General features: G+C 39.6%; 1 protein-coding gene across 3 annotated transcripts in view; it reads left to right on the top strand.

Annotated features, from left to right (window-relative positions):
* The first annotated feature begins 511 nt into the window (after positions 1–511).
* The window catches only part of CPA6 (carboxypeptidase A6), an 87,182-nt gene continuing 64,981 nt past the window's right edge, over positions 512–22,712 (top strand). For all 3 annotated transcript variants that reach the window (XM_069854209.1, XM_069854210.1, XM_069854211.1), the window contains exon 1: positions 512–591. In XM_069854209.1, coding sequence (XP_069710310.1) covers positions 515–591 — 77 coding nt within the window. In that variant the 5' untranslated portion in view covers positions 512–514. The remainder of the gene's footprint in view (positions 592–22,712) is intronic.

Genomic DNA, 22,712 nt, shown 5'->3' with positions numbered 1-22,712 from the left:
CCTTCCCTTCCCTTCCCTTCCCTTCCCTTCCCTTCCCTTCCCTTCCCTTCCCTTCCCTTCCCTTCCCTTCCCTTCCCTTCCCTTCCCTTCCCTTCCTTCCCTTCCCTTCCCTTCCCCTTCCCCTTCCCTTCCCCTTCCCTTCCCCTTCCCCTTCCCTTCCCCTTCCCCTTCCCCTTCCCCTTCCCCTTCCCCTTCCCTTTTCCCTTCCCCTTCCCCTTCCCCTTCCCTTTTCCCTTCCCTTTTCCCTTTTCTTCCCCTTTCTCTTTCTTTCCCTTTTCTCAGCGTCTTCCCCTTCCGCTCAGCCTCTCGCCAACACCGGCGACTTCAAACCCCGCTCTCTCCTCCCTCCGCGGCTCCCCGCGCTCTCCCCGCCGCCGATGCTTGAGGCGGGCGCCCTCTCTGCCCTCCCCGCACTCTCCCCCTCAGCCCGGCCGGCGCAACCCCCGGCGCCTTCTCCCGCCCCGGAGCCGCGGGCACCTGCCGGGGAGGCTGCGGGCCCCGGCCGGCGCGCACCATGCCGCCCCGCGGGCTCCTGCCCCTTTGTCTGCTCTGCCTCCAGGCTGCGCTGCCGCTCCCCGCCCGCTACCGAGGGTAAGTGCGGGCGCCTCCGGGCTCTCCCTCCGGCCGCCGAGCCGGTCGCTTGCTCCGCCGCTCCCCTCCCGCAGACCCCGCACGGCCCCCGGCTGCGGTGCGGGGGATGCTACCCCGGGCGGTGGGAAAGTTTAGTGCCGCGATTGTGCGGGGGAAATAAAAGTTTTAGAGGCTTCGCCGTGCTCCGGAATGAATGAAGGTTTGTATTTTCCTTTTGGGGGGCAATTCCGATGGAATTCTTTTCAATTCTTTTCTTTAAAGAGTTGAACCGTGTGCAATCATATGGAATGCGTAAAAAGCTTAACCAGTAAGGGAACTTGATTAACTTTGATTAACCAAATCATAGAATATTTTGGGTTGGAAGGGAGCTTAAAGATCATCTAGTTCCAACTCCCCTGCCATGGGCAGGGACATGTCCCACTACTGTCTCACTAGACCAGTGGGACGTGTATAGCATACAGGCTGTATGTTACATATACATCTGTATAACTGCATGTTATATATGCGTACAGGCTGTATGTTACATGTACATCTGTATAACTGCATGTTATATATGCATACAGTCTGTATGTTACATATACATCTGTATAACGGCATGTTATATATACGTACAGCCTGTATGTTATATATACATCTGTATAACTGCATGTTATATATACGTACAGCCTGTATGTTATATATACATCTGTATAACTGCATGTTATATATACGTACAGCCTGTATGTTATATATACATCTGTATAACTGCATGTTATATATGCGTACAGTCTGTATGTTACATATACATCTGTATAACTGCATGTTATATATGCGTACAGTCTGTATGTTACATATACATCTGTATAACTGCATGTTATATATGCATACAGCCTGTATGGTATATATATGTCTAACTGTATGTTATATATACGTCTGTATAACTATGTTATACAGTATATTATACATGTTATACAGTTATACTATGTTATACAGTACGTTATATATGCAAATCCAGTATTCGTGATTATTGTTATTGTGAATTCGTTATACAGTATGTTATAACTGTGTGTTATAACTGTATATGATACAGACATATATATAACATACAGAATGTACGTTATGCACTTCCCTCTGGTATAACATGCAGTTATACGGAGCAGAAAAATCTATCAAATATTTACGTAGTTAAAACAACCTTGTAAAAAGTTGTATATTAGATACAAGAGCAAAATTCCTCTCAGATGCCACAGTAAAATTCCTATGGATCTATGATTTTGACTAGCACAACCAACTTCAACATAAATCTAGATCAAGAGATGACATTGCATGTGGAAGATATTCTGCTATCATATATAATTATTTACATATACATTTTACCCATGATTTTTCCCTCTGCACAATGCAAGTTATGACCAGCAAAATTATACTAAGAAAAAGTACATAGGCAAGCCAAATGAAGAGTTCTACCTGAAATATTAAACCAGACTTCTCCCACTCCCCCTTTTTTTTTTTCATTTGAAGTTCAAATTTGTGTTAGAAAGGGAGAGACTGAATCAAGTAGTAGTAAAAAGCAATTGTGTGGTATTTAGTGCTCAGCTTTGCCTTCAAAGTCTGTGTTCTTTTTGCCTAGTTCAAATACTTTGTCTTCAGGCAAGTATTTAACAAAATGGACAGACTTGGGATGCAAAAGAAAAGACAGTCAAATACAGGAGCATTAGAAGGCAGTAGCATCTTTTCACGTACAGTATAAAAGTCATTCAAACCGTTCGACAAATTCCTCAGGATAAGCACACCTCCCTGTGGAAGTAGGAACTGTAGTATTATTTTTATTTTATCAAAGTAGCAAAGTCAGGCATGGAAATTCCACTACTAAAATGAAGCTTAAAAAAAACATTCCCTGAGCTTCAAGGTTTCGGTAATGTGATATGAAGCCATTCACCCCGGGTCACTGTTAGTGATAGAAAGTACTTAAACAATTGACAGCTGTTTCACCATCTCTATTCAGTTCCCTGGGTCCCAGTATCGACCTGTACTATGAAACCAAACTGGCCATCACTGTCAGGAGCCCTCCTGGCAGTGGCAGTAAGGAACCGGGCAGAAAACTAAACTGTTCTTTAAAGCCAGGGTCCTGTCTTAAGTTTTGTGCAGTAGCGCTATTCTCTCTCTCTGGAACTGGTTGTACAGTCAGAGTGTCTGTAAGACCTGAATTTTACTCTCAAAATTATACTCAATTTGATTACAGATAACGTTAAGATGAATAACGCATTCCCGCTGCTAGTATGTAACTTTTTCTGAGTATTGATTACATGAGCTATCTACTGATCAATGTACGAGATGTTGAAATACCTATTTTAATATCCTCTAGGTTTAAGTGAGATTGTTCAGTCTATAATCAAGTTGGTTAAAATAGAAAAAAATGCATGCAGATTCAAGAACTGTGCCTCTGCTCATTTTATATGATCCACCAATTTTGTTAAACTTTCAAAAATCATTTTCTTGTTCAGCATTTTATGTGCTGTGGGTGGTGCATGAAAGACCCACCCAAACTCTCCTTGTTGATCTCTGTCCTAGAAGCTTTTGCATAGAATCTAGTCCAGGAAAATGAGACTTCTCATCATCTTCCAGAATTTGGGCAAGCAAAAAAAAAAATCACTACTCAAAAGAGGGCTAGAGCTCATTATAAAAACTCTTGGTCAATGGGCTGTCATAGTAGAGGGGCAAGATACATTTACAAGCCTTGCTGAAAATGTGGTCACATTTGTAACACAAACCAGAATGTGTACCACGTGTGTAACGCAAACTGGAAAAACAACCTGATATTTCTTTCCCCAGCCTACGAATCTGCATTATTTCTGTCAATAAAAGATGATGAAAATTTAGTACTAAGTGGGATGAAGGCTTCTTCAGAATTATCAATGTGTGTTGTATTTCTGAGGCATCTGTCATTAGTCCAGTGTCTTGGGCAGGTCTAATTTCCTCTGGGTGTACAGTTGATTAGAAACAGTTGAGCAGGCATTGCCGTTGCAATTGAACTTGGTCATCACCCATGGGGAAAATTACTTCGGTAGATTTTTTTGAGAAAGGTAGTCAGAAGGTGAATATAATCTTCTAATGCTCACCGTTAAAAGGGGTGTTCCATCCATGTGACTTCATTTTGTGCTAAGAAATGTGATTCAATCCTAGTAATTCCTGTTGTGTCAGAAGCTTTACCACAGGAGAAAGGCATAAATGTAATCGGGGCAAAAGGATGAAAGAAAAAAAAAAGCGCAATAGAAAACTTCTCTTAAAGTCAGGCTGGCACTGGGAGTCACAGAGCAATTGTAGCTCTTTAGCTCTGACCTAAGACAATTTATCAGTATTGCACGTGTTCCTCAAAAAAAACTTCTCCAGCCTGTGTTCAGAGCAGGCCAGGTATGCCATATAGGACACACGTTTAAGCAAATGCTTTCCAGGTACCTTTAGGAAGTTCACAAATAGTTGGGAAGTCTCAGCAAAGAGGCAGCAGTTTTCATGCCAGCTGAGTTCTTGCAAAGAGTGAGGCAGAGGTGTATTTGCCTTCTGCTGCCTCAGACAAAACACAAAGGTTCAACCTGCCTCTGTGCTCCTGTGCCCACAGGCACTCAAGAGGAGCTTGGAGCTACTGCCTGCACCTCTAAAAGACACTGATAATCAGCTGCCTCACTCCAAACTCAAAAATACAGTCCCACACATGCATTTATTCTTCCTTTTCCCATTTGCATTCCCTTTCCAAAGGTTCCAGGGATGATAGGCAAGGGGGACACCGATCAGGCCTCGGAGAGTATTAACTGTGGTATATTCAAGAGGATTTTACTTCCTAGTAAAATAAGTTTTTTTACTTCCTAGTAAAATCCATTAGCAGAGGTTCAAATGGGCAACAGGGATAACCAAATGCATGGAATGATTTAAGTGCCTGAAATAGCTAAGCAAGCCAGGTCTCTAATAGAAACAATTTAGGACATAACAGATGGCTACAAGCTTTAACTGATAGAGATCAGTTGTTCACTGTTTCTTCCACTTCCAAGAAGTAGGAGGCACAAAACAAATCTAGTGTGAACCAGGTTGAAAAGAAACGTCTTTATCCCACAGGTGCAAGACCTGTGGAAGTCCTTGCTGAGGGATGTGAAATGTTCACGAGGATTTAAGTGGGGCTGACTGGTCTGTGGAAAGGAAGGTTCCTTGGTATGCCACTGGTATCCAGCCCAGGAGGTCACTGCATTGAAAGTAACTGAAGGTTGGAAGAGTACTTAGTGGTAGTACCATATAATTCTGCTTCGTTATAATTCTTTGTTGGGTAGTTGTCTTATGTTTTCTGGATTAGGGTACTGGAGCAGATGAACCTTTTGTGGTTTTTTAGACAAAATGCAGTAGTCTTCCTACTCTTAGGAATCCTATGAAGAAGGAGATGGTTTCCCATTAGCAGGTCAAGATTTCTTACGACAAAAAGGATCTCTCTCGTTTGTTCTCAAAAAATCAGTACTAAGATCTTTTTACTCCAGCTCGTCTTCCTCCTCCTGTACACAGGTTGGCCATGTCCTCTCGATTTTGTATCTCACTTTCTGTTCTTCCAGAGCCTTTTCAGAAGTGCTCTCATCTCTGCTCTCACCTCAAATAACTACGTTTAGGTAAAGGCTGAAAAAAACTTGGACAGTTCTTCTCTAAGTTTTTGCTGGAGGTTTCGGGGTCTTTTAAAATACTGGATCAAGGTATTAACTCATCCAAAATGTTATTCTTCCGTGGGTTGCACTGCAGCAGATAATGGTAATTTCTCTTGGTCAGGTAATTCCATGATATATTCTTACATTATTGTGTAAGAAAACCACATAAAATAATCTGGGAGCGATGTTGAGGTGAATAACAAGGAAACTGAAAAGTGTAAATTAATGTTCTGTAATCCAAGCTACAATGTGCTGCAACTGTCAGGACATAAAATTGCATAAACCAGCCATTCATGTAGATAAGCACAGATAGCAAATCTGAGAGCATTCAGCAAATTTCAGGTATTTTAATGCCCATCAGTATCCCTACATACCATAGCTAAGTGCCTCTGATCCCACAGTACCTTACACACAATAGTTGGCAATTGTTCTGTCTCATGGAAAAAACGCATGGGAATGTGACTAAAACGAGCTGCTGAGGGAATTGAGAAGCGGAATGGAACTCCTTCTGTGCTATTCCCTTCTACAGATTTTTTCCAAATGTTTTAACTGGGGACTAAAAGACCTGCTTTGCTGTGTAAAAGTGTTCTTTCTCCCTGCTGCTCAGCTGGCTAAAAAAAGCATTTGGAAAGCACACCGACAGCATTAGATGGAAGTTAATCATATTCATTCAGATGGAAACTACGCTTGGTGCTTCTCTGGATGGTGTCTGGGAGCTTCTGAAAGGTGAAAATCTATGAGCTTTCTGCATAAACAGTTCTAAGTATTCTCTCTTCAAGTAGCTGATGATTTGGTAATCAAAGCACCACTGAAGAGAGCACAGCTCAGTGAAATCCATAACTCTGGGACCTTCATACCCATTCTTTTTCTCAACATTGCAAGTCTAAGTTTGTGCTTTCTCATCACATGATATTCCCACTGCACATTAACGTTTATGTTCTCCTGGAGGTAAAAGAGACCCTACTGCCAAAGTTTGATTCTTTTTCTCCTCCTCTAAGTCCAGGAATGATAAATTTACCTTTTAAAGCCTCTCTGCCCTACTCATTATAACGGAGAAATATGAAGTGTTTCAGTTACTCATTCTTTCCTTTCCTGTTTTTAATCTTTCTTTTTTTTCAATAATTGGAACAACAGTGCACATCCACATTGCCCAGGTGAAGTGAATGCCAGGCAAGAAGGCTTCCAGTTCATTATGGCTGCGCCTAAACTGATTTCCAGGTTCATGTCACCATATGAGCCTGGTCCCATACTTGTCCAAATTAGGACCCCATTGGATGGTGGTGTGGTTCCGGTCTGGCCTCTGCATGTAGGAGAGAGGGGCTGAGAATATGAGGAGTAAGGGAAGACCTAAAATGTCAAGATATGGCCTAAGCTTGCATAGCTGTGAATATTTCCTAGATTTTCTACATTAAATACAGCTTATGGTCTTCCAATAAGAATTATTCTTTGGGAAGTGTAAGATGAATTCCAGAAAACATTTGCAGTTTCTTCATTTTTATAAGTGTATATGTCACAAATAGGAATCAAGTATATTATTAAAAAAATCTAAAGAAAATTCATGTTGAGGCTTGTGTTTGAGTTCAACAATTGGATTCAGAAAAAAGAAACAGGATATGTTTAACATGTATGTAGACAAAGATACTTAAAAATTAGATAATTCACATCAAATACATATAGATCCACAGCCTAAAGCATCCACTTTGAATCCACCAGTTTCCATTGTCTCATGGAAATAAACAGTTCAAGAAATGCAGCTTTTCCCAGAGCTTCTAGTACCTAGATGCAGTGGACTCCAATGCTTCTACATTATACTCACTCCCTTCCAGCTGCCACTGCTGGTAATGCACTCTCTCAGTTACATGTGATGTTCTTCACCCTGAATGTTATGTACAGGAGCACTTAGCAGGGGACACATACTATATAAATAATCTACACACTGATTTTTATTTTTTTTTATTTAAAATAATTGTAATCTTAAGATATGTGAGCAGCTCACATGAAAGACGTGTGGAACTTCCTTGTAGTCCAGAAGGAAAATCACAGTTGTGGAAGGAGCAAATCTGGAGAAGGCAAGCTAAAAATTTGGTTTTCTTGACTACATTGCTAATAAAATTTGTAGACAACTCTAGCTTTGTAGACTGCTTAGGACTGTATCCCACACTGCACAATAAACAGGATCCCAAAGTGCCCTGAAATTCTAGTATCTGTAAAAATGTCATCCATGTATCTGAAATGGCCTTACATGCTCAAAATGAAGCAGGAAATATCTGTTGCTCTACCCATTAATATTTTCTCACTATCTCCAGAGGTAAACTCTTATCATCTCTCTTTTGCAGAACTCCCGTCACTTATCTTTTCTCCTTAATTTTATCTCTGCATATATTACAGAAACTGCGCTCCCCTTCTGCTGTAGAAGGTAGTTTTTAACAAATGCACTGTGTGTATAATGGTGATGCAAAAGTCAAGAAAGAAGCAGATATTTTAAACATATTTTGGGTGTCCGTTCAGTGGTCCTGTAAGCAAAAACTGTTGGGAGTATAGACATAGCAGTAAAAACTGAAAACAGACAGTGTAGTTTACCATTCAGTATTTTTACTATTCAAGCAGTATGATTAGTTTTGCTGCCAGGCAGAAGACAAAGAGAACTTTCCTGCGGTTTGAGCCTCTACACACACAAAAAAAATAAAATAAACTGTATTTTTGCTGTGGCTGGCCCACCTAGCTTACCTATTTACGCTACTGGTATTGTTTTTCATGCAGATGACAGCTTTCAGTGAATCCTGGACTCTGTTCTATTTACAATGATAAGAAGGTTTAGTGTAAAATGAGACCGATAATTATAATTGTACATTAAATCTTTCTGAGACCTGCTGCAGGCATAACTCCTTACAGACCTTACCAGGACTTTTGCTGGTTTCAGATTTTCAGGAACAGACTTACAGTCAGCAAACTTCTGGAGACAATTAAGCCAAATCCTATTTTTTATAGGAAATTTTCATTCAGATTTAAAGGCTTAGTTCACATGCTTGAGTACAAAGATGCAGTTCTGATTTGATACTGGTGTTACAGTGAAAGTGTATGAATTTTAAGCCTGCTACTAATTTACATCTCAGTATATCAGATCATAATCAGACCTTAAACAGACGCTGATTGTAAGAAAAGCATCTGCAAAGAAAACTCTAAAACTGCCTTTTGTGAAAGGTAACTGAGGTTGGGTGTCTCACCGTTCTCTGAATTGAAAAGGTATTCAGACCAACAAATGGATGGGGACAATGTATTCCATTCTTCCTAATATTTTGCCCCTTTTTAGGTTGCCAGATGAGGAGGAAGGCCAAGGACCTAACTGCTTTCTTGTGAAGCTGAAAGCCAGACATTGTGTGTCACCCAGGCGGAGCAAGGATGCCTGGGTTTGGGGGTGAATGCTGAAACAGGCTGATGTACAGCAGCAGACAGGGAGCACAAACCCATTCTTTCTGCTTGCATCTACTCTGTGCGGGCTGCATGGTCCAGAGAACAAGGCTCTGCCAAGCCCCATCTTCCCTTGGGGAATGATGAGACTTGCAAGTGTGCTTGTTTAAAGAGAAGCCACAATATAAAGTTGCCAAACAAAGCAATACACAGAACAGTACTTGCTAGTGAGATGTTCTAGACTGCTGAAGTACAGCCATGAAAAAAACCCACAGAAGTATCTTATCAAATCAAAACATTTTTTCTTTTCTTCCTGTTCTGCAGCTCAGCTAAGGCTTCTATACGGGGGGAGGCTACCAAAGCAGGACCTTGAAAGTGTAGTCTGTATGAGATTTTTTACAATAAGTTTATTTTAAGGAAAACTTACTGTTTGTTATATCATACCATATTTCAAGTACCTTCAGAAGAGTAATGATGCATCTTGCGTGCAGCATCTTGTGGTTGACTCAGAGGAGAAAAAGAGGCTCTCTTTAGATTTTATTTATATTTTTGTGTTTCATTTGGATAATAACAGTATCCTACAGGTCTGAAAGCCTCAGGTAAGCAGCATAAAGGGTGGTACATCTTAAATACAAAACAGCAGCTTGTTGGGCCAGAAGACTAGAAGACTTTTTTTTTTTTGAGGGACAGGTAGCATACATGATATCACTGTAGTCTGTTGATGGATTTTAAATGGGAATGTTTTGGCCATTTTCTTTTTTTTTTCCCCCTCCCAGAGCGCTGAAGGTGTTAACTTAGTTGAAAGAAATTAACAGATTAATCCAGGGTCATTGGGCACTGGAACAGGCTGCCCAAGGAGGTGGTTGAGTCCCCTTCCCTGGAGGTGTTTAAGGCACGGGTGGACGAGGTGCTGAGGGATATGGTTTAGTGTTTGATAGGAATGGTTGGACTCGATGATCCGGTGGGTCTCTTCCAAACGGGTTATTCTGTGATTCTGTGATTCTGTGTGATATCAGTGTGGGACAGGGCCCTGAAAGAAAGTCAGTGCCTGAAGACAGATGTGAGAAATTGCTTTCGCACACTTGATGCAAAACTGGTGCACTTTGATTTACTGCATCGTACTCCTACATGATTACCAGTAGATGCTACTGTAAAGCTGCCATGCAGTGCAACAGCCAAACCCCACTAGCCCCTGCTAATATCTGGCTCTGCCAGGGCAGGTAGCTGTGCTCCCACAGCTCCAGATGTGCAGCCGTGCTCAGGGACTGTCACTCTTCTGCCTACAATGAGCCAATTCCATCAGCAAAGAGCAAAAAAAAAGGACTTTCCCGCTTTTTTTTTTTTCCCCTGAACTAATTTTCACCTTATCAAGCTGTAATTTGACTGCTGCAGAGCCTCTGGGTGTTAATTTTGGCACAGGGAAGGGGCAGGAGAGGCTGTTTTTTGGTACCTGCCTGTGTACCTCAGGCCTCTGGGTCTCCCTGTGCACATGCACTGGATACAGTTGTCTGAAATCAGTTAGCTCTACACATGAGCTCCAAGGAACACACAATGGTTTTACCTTGGCAGAATTTGACTTCCTGATCAGTCCTGAGTGCCGGATTCCTCTCCAGACTGATATCAATGAGTGTTTCAGGCTCACAGCGATAAGAGTGGTGCGTATTTTCAAATAATCACCTTCCTACAGGTGCAAAACCAAAGTAAAAAGTTAACCTTAATACTAGCCATCATCACATGTGGGTTTTAGAAGAAAGGAGACTTCATCATTCCTAATGTCTGAAGGAGCTGTAAGTCTTTCTTTACTTAACAGACAAGGATGATGTAATAGAAGTTATTTTTTGTTGATATTATGTTCATTAAATAGGTTGATGGTAAGCAAACAATAGTTGTATTGGTCAAGGAAACAGGGAAGACATTTAAATAAGGAAGATTTAAGAGCTCTGCCTTTTTTGTCACAGTGCAGTTTCAACAGAGAAGTAAACCTTGGGTTTGCTTGAACTGTGTAGGACAGGCAGCCAAGAACATGCTTTGCCTAAAATTTATACCAACTAACAAGAGTCACCCTGTAAGCACACTGCCAAGTCTGGGCTAGTAAGCTGAGTGTCTTGGAGGAATAAGCTTGTGTCTTTGCTGGTAGAACAAGGTGTAAACATAACCTGAGCAACAAAGGTAGCACGTCCTGTCTTTCTTCTACACTGTAATCAACAGGCTGCATCCCTGATCCGTCTGCCTGTGGTAATGGCAACACTAAAAAAATACATATGGAGATCGTTAATAGGACATAAAGTCTAAGTAATTTGCTTTCTTTGTGAAAAATCATATAGTTTCATCTTCAGGCTGTTCACTTGAGGTTCTCTTGTTTTGCTTTTACCAAAAATTATCTTAGTTTTGATATAATTAAAATCATCACCTATTCAGAAAAGCTCCTGAGGAAATCAAAGCATTGATGTATAAAGGGTAAAAGCTTTTGCATTCACTATCCAACAGCATAGGAAGAATTCCTGATGTATTTTATGAGGCCTATCTAGAATTGTAACTTCAGTGGAATATTTAATGATGCAAGTTTTGATCCCTGCTGCAAGAGCTGTTCCTGTTCAACGCTCAGTTTTCCTGAAGGAGTGGCAATTCTCCTTTCAAAGCAGTGAGGAGCAGGAAGCACAGGAACCCAGGGCTCTTCTCTTCAGCAGAAGGGAGACCACATCTTGTGAGGAACCCTGGCTGCTTGGCATGGGCAGTGCGATGTCTGAGCATGTTTGGTGTATTGTACCTTTTGGAGGCCCCAGGCAAAGGAACATCACCTTGTCGACATCATCAACCTCTCTCAGACAAGCACATGACAAAGATGCTGGTCTACTTTGCTCAGATGGTTCTGGGTCAAGATGGAGACAGAAATGTAGGTCTTTCAGCCTAGCATCCAGGTCCTCCTTAGGCAGTAGGTACCATGCAGCCCACTGGTGTGTTATTTTTACTACATCCACCCACTTTTCCTTGGACCTCTCATCTTTTCTCCATAAGACAACTGGCATTTTTTGTCTGTATGATGAGTGATGGACGAAAAGGCACCCAAGAAGTCTGATAGTCAGCACAGGCTGCCCCTGCCTGACTAAATTGGAGAATGCTATGTAATGATTAGCCCACATCATCCACAAACAGATGGGAAAACAGCACAAAACTGTAGAAAGATTCATTAGCTTATGCTATTGGGAGGTGATAGAAAAGTGAAGTAAAGCCAGTTTCCTACATGGTAAGGAGTCAGTATAGACTTGTGCTCAAGATGACTTAAGCCTTATGTCTCCTTTTTATGAGGGTCAACTTCTCCAAATGCTCTAAAAGCTGCATGAGGGACGTAGGTGAAGGGGTCTAGGGACCAGGAAAAGGTGATTTGTTGCTTCTGATGGGTGAAACTATAAGAGTGAGGAGCAAACCTGCAGATTTTACCTTGTCAGACCAGGTTGGTCCTACCGAATTGCAGATGGCGAGACAGTGCCATGAAACAATTCAGGCAAGAGAATTATAGAGAACAAGGGATCCACACTGTGCTCTGTGAAATCTGATCTTTCTATATTGTTTTTCTTTAACCCAGCATCCATTATCTCTGCTGAAAAAAGCACACGTGAGCTTTTATGTATAGCAAATGCACCAGGGGTGGTCTTTGAATTAGAAGGTATTTGCTTACGGAGCCTGCAGCAAGGCACGCTGGCTGCAGACTGCACTGTTACACTGGGGGAAAAAGCAAACAAAAGACAAAAAGCATTCTCCTAGCTGGTTAAAGAGGACAGGTCTGTGAAAACTAGGAGGTCTGAGGAAAGAAGTTTCTAAGATTCAGGTGTCTTTAATTGTCAAGTGACATCAACTGAGGGAAGCAAGACACAACATTTTAAAGGTTTATCCCGTGGGTAATAGATCTACCTGATTTCAGTTATCTTGTTATGGAAATGAAATGCAGTCTTAGTGATGGAGTAGCTAACAGTTGGCCAATAAAAAATGCTAAATAATCATTCTGTGAAAACAGAAAAACAGAACAAGAAAAGGACTTTGTGCATGAGGAAAATGCAAGGCTCTCACTGGGAGGACCAGTTTCACAGCAGCCAGTGGAAAACCTAATTATTAGGGTGTATTTATAACCAACAAATCCTGGGCCTCACTTAAAAACATTACTTTTTTTCAGGAGAAAAAAATAACACTAACTTGAAGCAAAGAGAGAAGGAAATTTTAAATTAGTTGTTATAGAAAGGATTTTGCTGCTTACAAGAATAAATAAATGGGCAAATTTAAGGTAATTTTCTAAAGTAAAGTATTTATTTTTAAACTACATGACTATAAAACACCAGATGTTGTACAATGAAGTAATGTCAGAAAAAGACTGGAATCTGTTGTCTGTGAGGAACAGGCAGATGCTTGCTTTTAGCAGCGACGTTTTGCTCATAAAACAAGAAAGATTGCTTTCAGTGCAAGAACACCAAACACATTTCACTGCATTCAAGATTTGTGCCACCATTGCCTGTGGGGTTTGGGGTTCTTTAAGCTTAATTATTACTCATGTGAAACAGGGAAGGCAGGGTTTGGAGTTGGAGTTTATGGTGGGAGAAGAAAAAGTTGTTTTATCTTATGGTAGGGATTAACTGAAGGAAACATTGCTTCTTGGATGAGCATGGCAGCCAAAGCCTAGAGGCTTTTCCTGTTTTTGCCACACGTTTTCTTGATGTATGGCTTAGGTCACTCCACTCTATTTTAGAAAAGAAAAATTAAGTGCAACAAATTATATATTTTTCATTTGAGATGGAAAAAACAGAATTCTGATACAAACATGAACAATCATCTCATAAGTTGTGCTGCTTCTTGCACAGTATAAGTTTTTGGCAGGTTATTCATAGCCACATAGCATGCCAGCTCCATTTCCCATGAAACTTCATGTAAGGATATCTAGGCACAAAAAGTATAACAAGAAAGAAGCTGCAGAAATGCAGTGCTGGCAATTGAATGGTTTTGTACAGCTCTAAATTTGTGTGGTATTAATTCACATATCAAGTATAGCTCAGTGTGCGCATGTTTTGCACATCACAGCTTTATAGTCTGAAATAATTGAGAGTGGAAATTAATTAGCTTTATTAATTTCTCAGTGTGCAATGTAAGAGAGTTTAAATTGTAAGTGTATATTCATATAAAAGCAAAGAATATGATTTTAGGTGATTTTTTTTTTAAGCTACCTAACAACAAAATTAAACACAGTTGTGTATCTAGGTTCTGATTTTAGTGTTTAGTGGACATCTACTGTTGCTGCTAATTTCCAGAAAAAAACTCCTTTCCATTTATAATTTTGCTAAATCCCATTCCTTCAAACATATCAAAGCAGCTGTCCTCTTCTAGGACAAAATATAGAGCAAGACTGAGGTTCAATAATGATCACAGATTTCAAAATTTGTGCACTCCTGATAGCATAAAACAGTACAAACAGTATATTTTTATTCATGTGAAATTTCGTCTTACTCTTCTAGTCCATGTCATTCAAATTGAACTACATCCTATTTATCTACTAAAAACTCATTGAAATTAAATAGACCAACCAGATCTTTCCTTTCCCTCGCTCCAGTATTTCACTTTTAGATATGGAGCAGGTACATTAGAGGCTGTGTCTGATAAAATCACTGGGTGCTACAGCAGCAGGAGCAGATTTTAAGTGAAAATACTGCGTGGGGGACATATCTTGGCAAGCAGCAGCTCCCTGATGGGAACAGCATTTGACATCAAAAGTTCTCATACATAAGGCCTAGGTACGTAGTTTTTCAGTTGTCTTTTTCAAAGGACCTTGCCTTTTGCTGGCTGTGCAGGTGCTGAGCTGAGATTACAGTCTACTGTGTAAAAACCTGCTCTTTTTCCTTGTACCTGCCTCTCAGTTCTAACACACACACCCCTCTCCATGTCTACTTCATTGTCCTTGTGTCTCGTGGTCCACAGCCTGCAGCAGCGTTCTGGGTAGGGACTGGCATTTTACCTCCTGCTGGATCAGCAGATAGCCCCAGGTCTTTGTTCTCTTGTGTCTGCCATATAACCACCTAATAGTACTTTCAGCTCTAACACTATTGTTTTGGACAGTGGATCCAGCCAGTATGACAAACAGCCATCTATACTGGTGAAAACAACTTATCTTTTTTTATTATTAATATTAATTTAAATGCTTTCAATTTAGGGATTTCTCTTTTTCAGTTGGACAGAAGGCAATAAATGCTATACAAAATTGCTTTTAAGTATGGAGATGATTTGTTTAAGGAGCTGGCAGCTTTCTTTGGCATTTCATTATATTTTTTTGTGAATTATAAGCAGGAAAGAACCCAAGTTGCATTTATGAAATAAATTGATAGATTCCATCTTGTACTAACAGACAAAGCACTGTTTCTTAATGAAAGAGAAAGTCATAAACAATGCCGCTAAGAGACAATGTCTACAGTGTTTGTTTCAGCCTAAGGTAACTAACATCCTGAATAAAGCTGAGAGTATGTATTTTTCCACTAAAAATTACATGTACTTTTATACATTCACACAAATGTGTATATCAGAATTTCTGAAATGGGAAAGGCATCCATTATACCTCAAAACCTGTTAAATCAAAGCAACACACAAAGGTAACTGTCTTTCATACAGGATGCATGAGTAGCATGATGTCATTCAGTAACATAGACTAAACAATCTGTCTTTTTTAGATAAAAACTATAAAACCTTTAGGAACATTGACTGTATCAGGTATCTGATGAAAATTACAGTAATAAATCTGAGATGTTTTAGAAGCCATTTTCCCAGGACAATTAGAGAATGCCCTAGGCATCTGCTGTCTGCCTGCTGTTAGGCAGAACATGTTTGCACTGTGTTTCAGAAGTCCAACTTTTGCTGCATGGGGCGTTTTCTTCTTAAGAGCACAGCAGTGAATTATCTAAAGCAAATGAATGGCATAAAATCTAAAATGGAGAGTTTTGTATTACAGTGACAAAACCATAATACAGATCTCTGCATTTACGTTTTTTCTTAGTTTAGCAAACTAGATTCCACATTGATGTTTAACAAATAACCGGCGCTGTAAATGCTTTTTAACAATCCAGTCAGAAACAAATGTAAAGGCTTGTCTCAGGACATCAGTTGTAGATTGTTAGAGCAGTGTCTATAACGTCTGTTTGCTACCCCGCGCACCACGGGGCTCCAGCGCTGCGAATGGTACTTGGCAGATTAATGGGATTTGCTGAGTTTTGCGAGTGGACTGAGTCTTTCAAAGTAACCTCTTTGCCATCTTCCACACATTCTTGTAATAAAATAGCCAAACTCATGATGTCACATTCGGCGTGAACAGTCCAAATCATAACTCTGTTGTAACCACATTTGGAATTTTAAAAACACAGAATTGCTGCTTTGCCACTTAGAATTTTGGGAGGGCAGCCAATGTACGGCAAGGAGGTTTTTATGGATTTACAACAATTAATTCAGATTCCAGACAGAAATGAATGCTCCTTAATTTGAGGAAAAAGTGATTACCAGGCAAATAGGTGAGATTTTCACAAGTCTCAGTTCAGAGCATTAAGTCTTTTTATACCTGGGTGGAAACAGAAAACCTTACCATCTAATAAGAACCCTGACTTTTTTTTGTTTAGTAGATGTCCTAAAAAGTAGATTACGTTTCTTTACTTAGTAACATAAGGGACTCCCAGGTCCTACTGCATTAATTGTCTGCTCAAACAATGTTTTTCAAGTCACACTTTTCCTTCACACTTCTAGTTTTTTTGTTCCTTTAGATGAAAATAATAACACTGCTCTTTATTTTCTGATTCTTTATCTACCTGTTGAATTACTGGGGAAAAATGCAGACATCGATTCAGGAACCCTGAGTAATTCTTGGGCATATTGGCTCAGGAAGTTCATATTTTTGACAATTGATAGTAAACAAGCTGTTTTCTCCACAAGTTACAAAATTCTCCAAAGTGAATGAAACTACAATGCATTTTAATTCATGTTGCAGCTGTAATTTCCTAATCTCAATTCACGTTTCTACACAAATATTTGTATTATCTAGACATAAACTGACTTTATTGAACTAAATAAAAACCACCATACTCCATCTTACAAACATTTCTCCATAAATTAAGTCATATTGGTAACAGATTTTGAGCCTGAATAAGTCCTGAAGCTGAAGAAATTGTAAGAGAAACTATTTCAAGGGTCATTTTTCTTGTTTTAAATACGTAAGAGAGATTTCCAACCTTTTATTTAACCAAAAAAAAAAAACCACCAAAAAGGCAAGAGCTCTTAGTTGTGCCACTGGCCACAGTACTTCACATCGGATCATGAATGTTTTGTGCTGTCCTTTTTGGATATCAATCACAGGACCCATAAGCAGAGTGTCAGTGAAGGAAAGACTCTTCCAGGCATGTGACATCTGGTTGTTTGGCAGCCTGCACAGACTTTATATTGCCAGCTTTAAATTGGGCCTTTGAATTTGCCACATGCTTTAACTGATGATGAGCTGTCTGGACTGCCATGTGTTCCTGGTTGCAGCAGCTTTAACATTTAATGTTTAGGCTTATTTCCCCCCTGCCCTCCCCCCGCCTCGGATCTCCATATAGATTAAGCTTCGCACTCAGCCCTAGTATTTGTGGCTTATAACATTTATCCTCTAAATATGCATTTTCCATGGACTGGGACAAATTTACAGTATTATAAGAGTTACGATCACGAATATTCCTGTGCATCACCTGAAATTCTATGCCTGCAGACATTCAAAAGAAACAATTAAAAGATTTCCCAACCGCATTAATACATCCATTGACTGCTCAGACAGATTGTAAATAGTTCCATTTCTGTATCTCTTGATACATGATAGTCTGCAAAGAAGCAAGCCCTTTACTGCTTTTGGAAATAGATGGAAGCTGCTGTTAGGAAGAAAATGAATTCTGATAATATCTCTTGGATATTAAACCCTAATAGAAGCATAAAATTGCTTCATAGGAGTATCAGTAGTTTCCATGTGAAGTGATCTAGGAAACAGAGGAATCAAGATAGTTCATTCTTGTTCTATTCCATTCGTGTATTGATTACAGCATCCTAGTACTCTTTCTCCTCATCTGGCAATCCTGTCTGTATACTAGACATACCTGCTCTGCTGCATGGTCTAGGGCCTTCATTATCATCAGGCTTTCTGGAGCCATGGATCCAGTTATATTTGTACTGATCTTAAGAATGACTTCTCTTGGTTTTCTTTTCTGCTCAGATGGTGCAATCAAAAATACCTAATAATCTGAAATGTCATGGAAAATTAGTCTCCGCTGTGACCCTATATACTCAAACCTAGCAGATAAACAGCCTAATGCTTTTGTTTTCCTGTACTCTTAATTTTTTAAACTACTCTTAGAGTCTGCAAACTGTTAGAATACTGAAAGTCAGCACTGACCAGGGAAGCAGAGAAGCGTGAGGCCAGCGCACTGCAGTTTGGACTCTTCTCTGGCTCTATGTGTTATTTATCACAGGCATCACTGACTTCTCTTGCTCCCCAGAAATTTATTAAATGACAATATGTTATGCTGAGTGACAGTCAAATGTTTTCATAGATGCCTTCTAACCTCTATAGATAGACCTTCTCTGATTGCATTTGTTGTAAGGTTGCAAAACCTTCTGTCTTTATGCTAGTCCCTCCAACTGCCCACCTCTTCACGTTCAGATTCCCGTTTTCTACTTCTTGATGTCTGTTCCTTCTGAGCCCTGCCCCAAGCCTTTCCCCTCACTGCCTCCATCTTCAATGCCCTCTGTGTTCTTGTTGTAAAGATGCTCCCACTTCTCTTCCAGTTTAGTGCTCATTTTAGAAATCACTACTGCCCTTAAACCTTGGACCAGTGATGGGCCACAACAATGGATTATGAATCTTTATTGATAATCTGATATAAGAACCATTGTAGTGTGATGTTACTAAGCATGCTATTAAACTAATAGTTTCATTTGTAATATTGGTATCAAAGGGAGTGTAAATAAAAGAACTGCTGCTTCTTCCTCTGTTTTCATTGTGAACAACAGTGGGACAAGGGAAGTCAGCAGCTACTCTGCTCTTTAGTGGATGCCCACAGGCAAGTTTTAAGTAAGTGTTGCTCATTAAGTGTGAGCATTAAGGAGAATTACAGCATCAGGGATCTCTTCACTTCCACATTCAAAGTGACAGCAAATGGCAAGCTAGCAGTCATTCTGCTTTACTCCCTAAAGCAGGCGTGTGTCTGGTGCATTTCCGTGTTGTACTGTATTTGCCTGGTCATGTGTGATAGCACCATCATTTACAACAGTAATGACACTGCACCAGGATGCCACTTAATGCTGTGGCAGACTGTCTCAAGCTCTAGCAGATTACCAGGCTTCCTGTGGACAAATAACACCCAAATACTCATTTACCTTGGGAATTAGGCATCTGTTTGCTTTATCTACCGAACTGATAGCCTCTTTGTTACACAGTTCATTCTCTTGGCAATTGACCTTCGGAATAAATGTGAAGCACAAACTTTGGAGTGTATAAAGAGCCTTTAAAATCTACCAAATCACTTTGTAAAATCCACCACTCTTGGCTCAGACAAAATACTTCTGAATTTAAGGCTAACATTTGTATGTTACTCAGAAATAGCTAAACATGAAGGCTGAAAAGAGGAAGAAATCTAGTAGCTTCAGAATTAGCAGTTAGACTTTTACAGCACTTAATTTTAAAAGTTAGCCTAATGACATGAGATTCTAAAATACTCTGTACAGAACAGAGAATTTATGTTTTTGCAAAAGACCTTTAGAAAGCTATGTTCATGTGTAGCTGGATCATTAACATATTTAATGGAGAGGTTTTGAAGAAGAGTGCTTTGGTTTCATTGGCACTTGCTTAAAACTGTAATAGTTAATGTAAGAGTCTAATGTGGAATTGAGAAAGCTTATTTTACACGTTTAAGTGTGTACTGACTTTGATAACATTCAGATCTCAACATTTGTGTAATGTAGTGCCCCTGTAGGCAGAAAACATGTGTCAAGTAGAGCTAGTAAAAACAAAACTTACTCTGGGTGGGTTTTGGTGAAATTGGCCTTTAACAGCATAGAAATTTCTGTGAGTATTTCCATTATTTCACTGTCACCAAAGAAGAGGAAGCTGAGGTATTTAAAATATGTTTTAATAAAAATCTTCTGGATGATAAATAGATTGACTTCCTTCTTCTTATTTCTCTGCAAAGAAATCAATCTCCTGAGTTGTATTGGCAAATCTGGATTTATCTCAATTATGACAAAAGTCTGAGGGTGAAAATTCCCTCACCAGAAGGCAGGATGACTCGTAGCTCATGTGTTAATGACAAGGATTTGAGTGGGGAAAAAAAGCTTTCTGCAAGCAGTAGTATAGGATATGCATCCATATTCTTAGAGTCATTTTCTGTAGGAAAAAATGCCCTCCAGTAATTATACTACCTTTGGTAAATTTAAAGTGTGACTTTTGGTTAAGTTTAAACCTAAGCAAAGATCTACTTATAAGTCTTGGCATATTGGGTTAATACAACGATCCTATCAGGTTATGTCTAAGTTAGCAAGTAGTGCTGTGTAGACATGCTGATGGGAGTGGATCCACAGTTGCTGAGGACCAGACTTTCTCCACACTGTATGAATCTGGTTGGGTTTTGCATTGGACTGGAAGAACTGATCCTGTGGGCTGAAAGCCCATTTATGATTGGGTCACATTACGTGCACCCCAAGTGCATCTCTCAGCTCGTGTTAAATCCAGTTCATTCACCCTGTGCATGGTCCACTATGTGACACGTGCCCTATGGTTGTTTTGTAGTGTGAACCACGTGTTGGCAAGAAGGGATGCTCACATTCACTTTGGAGGTACGCTTCTGATCTGAATTAAAATGCTTGCGTAGCTTCTGTCTTTCCAACACTAAGCCCTGAAGGGTAAGGTGTCTGAAACACTGCAGCTGTTAAATAGCATGTCTGTAGCAAAGGTTTCTTCCTAGTCTCAAATGATTGTCATTGATAGGGAGTCTGAAGTCTCTTAGAGGAGAGTACAAAATTGCTATATTTGTGGTTAGTTGTTTTTGTAATTGGTGGGTGTAATGGGGACTAGCTTCTGTCCAGAGCAATCCACCCTTCTTTTTCTAAAAGCTTTACTCAGTCATTGGCTCCTTTTCCAGAAGATCATTTTCCCATTATCGTAAGATTTGTATTGCCTAAAACTTAAGTCATAACTGCTCTATACCAGGAATGTATTCAAACTGGCAAAATTTTTCATCTCCATTGCTTTGTGGCTTAGGAATCTACTACTATAAAAATATTTCTAAAATATCTTTTCATTTTAATATTTATTAATGTTAATACTTGTATTGGCGCTATTTACAATATTAATAAGATTCAATAACACCATCTTTATTGTTCCTATTCAAAGAAAGTAAAAATCGGATTATCTGGGGTTCATTTTCCTGTACAGTTTGCAAAGGTTTGTCCTCAGCAGAAAAGGGTTGAAAAAAGTCAGGCTGGACTTTTCACCGTTTGCACAAAGTCAGAATGTTAAGTGTGCTAGATGAGCTAAATGTGAACAAAGAGGTCTAAAAGCAGACTTTTTTTTTTGCTCTGGCAAATGGGCAGATCTGAAGAGCTTTATTGTAGCTCTTGCTACAAACAGTTTATGCCTTTATTAACAGATGCTATAAAATCCGTGATTGCCCTGTTAAGCACAGCTATATGGATCTGTTAGGAGCAGGCTACAAAGCAATTTGTATTAGTTCAACATTCATAGTAGATCCTAATCATCATTAGTCATCACTAACCCTCCTACTCCCTCGTTTATGAGGTCAGAATTCTGTTAATCCTTATTTCATGCAGACTGCATTATAATGGCTGATTCCCAATCCTAGACACCCTTCCTGCCACAGAGGAAGACAGCAGCTTGTGAGAAGTTTCAAACTAACACTGAACAGTAAAAACAAGCAAAAAGAGTCCTTAAAATACACCTTATTCCTGTAATTCCCTTCACTATGTCACTAAGACCAAGCACCTGAACAGTTTTTGCACACTGCTGTATTTATACCCATGCTGTTCTGGGCTACCAAGTCTTTCTATTGATTTAAAATAGAAAAGTTTTAATTTTCTTTCCATGCAGAATGGGGAAGTTTCTGGAATTTCTCATCATTTCCTGTTTACCTGAAATTCTCATCACTACCAAATGATGTTTCAGGTGTAAACTATTACTTCAATGTGCATCAGCTCAGTGAGCCTTCTGGTATCACTGGGAGAACCTCAGTGTTAGCAGCTTTGTTGGGTATTACTTATAACTCATACTATGATCAGGATATTTTTAATCGGGGAAAAAAAGAAGTAAAGCCATCAGGATGGAAAATGTTGCTATGAAAGCTGTATGGCAGAAAGATTTATTTGCCCATGTAAGGTAGGTATCTTTTAAAAGAGTACCAATAATGGTTTTAGGAATTGCAGGGCAATAAACGTCCTGCAATAAACATTTTGCCCTAACGCCTGCACATCACAAGTGTCAGCAGATACAAAAACCCAGGACCAGATTCTCAGTTTATGCAAACAAGTTCAACTCCACTGACTTAAATAAAACAATGTATAATAACACCAACAAAAAAAAGATAAAACCACCAAGTTCTTTTGGAAAACATTTTAAGAAATAGTTTATTTTAAGTATGCAATATCAGTCTTGCTCCTTACAGTTATAAACATAGACTGCCAAGAAGTTAAATATCAGCCTTACAACACAGCAATAATGTATGGGCTGCTTTTATTCCTCGGTAAAGTATTTTACCTGACTTTGGTTAAGTAAATAGCCTCACCAAGACCTGTTAATTGATTAATTGCCTGTAATCCTTATTTGTCACACTTCTTTTAAAAATATACTTTTATCTTGTGCTAATGAGAAACAGGAATGTAAGTCATTCTCAACTGATTCAAGGAAGCATGTCAGAATGTGCAGAGTGGTTAGGTTAGCGTGTAAAGCCCAAAATAAAGTGCTCAAAGCAATCATAACTCTTGAGTCAGAGAAGAGCGAGTTTGGGTTCCCTAAAG

This window comes from Phaenicophaeus curvirostris, chromosome 3, assembly GCF_032191515.1.
Source record: "Phaenicophaeus curvirostris isolate KB17595 chromosome 3, BPBGC_Pcur_1.0, whole genome shotgun sequence".
Lineage (NCBI taxonomy): Eukaryota > Metazoa > Chordata > Aves > Cuculiformes > Cuculidae > Phaenicophaeus > Phaenicophaeus curvirostris.
The sequence above is the reverse complement of the archived record's forward strand: the minus strand, read 5'-3'. Positions and strand labels throughout refer to the sequence as shown.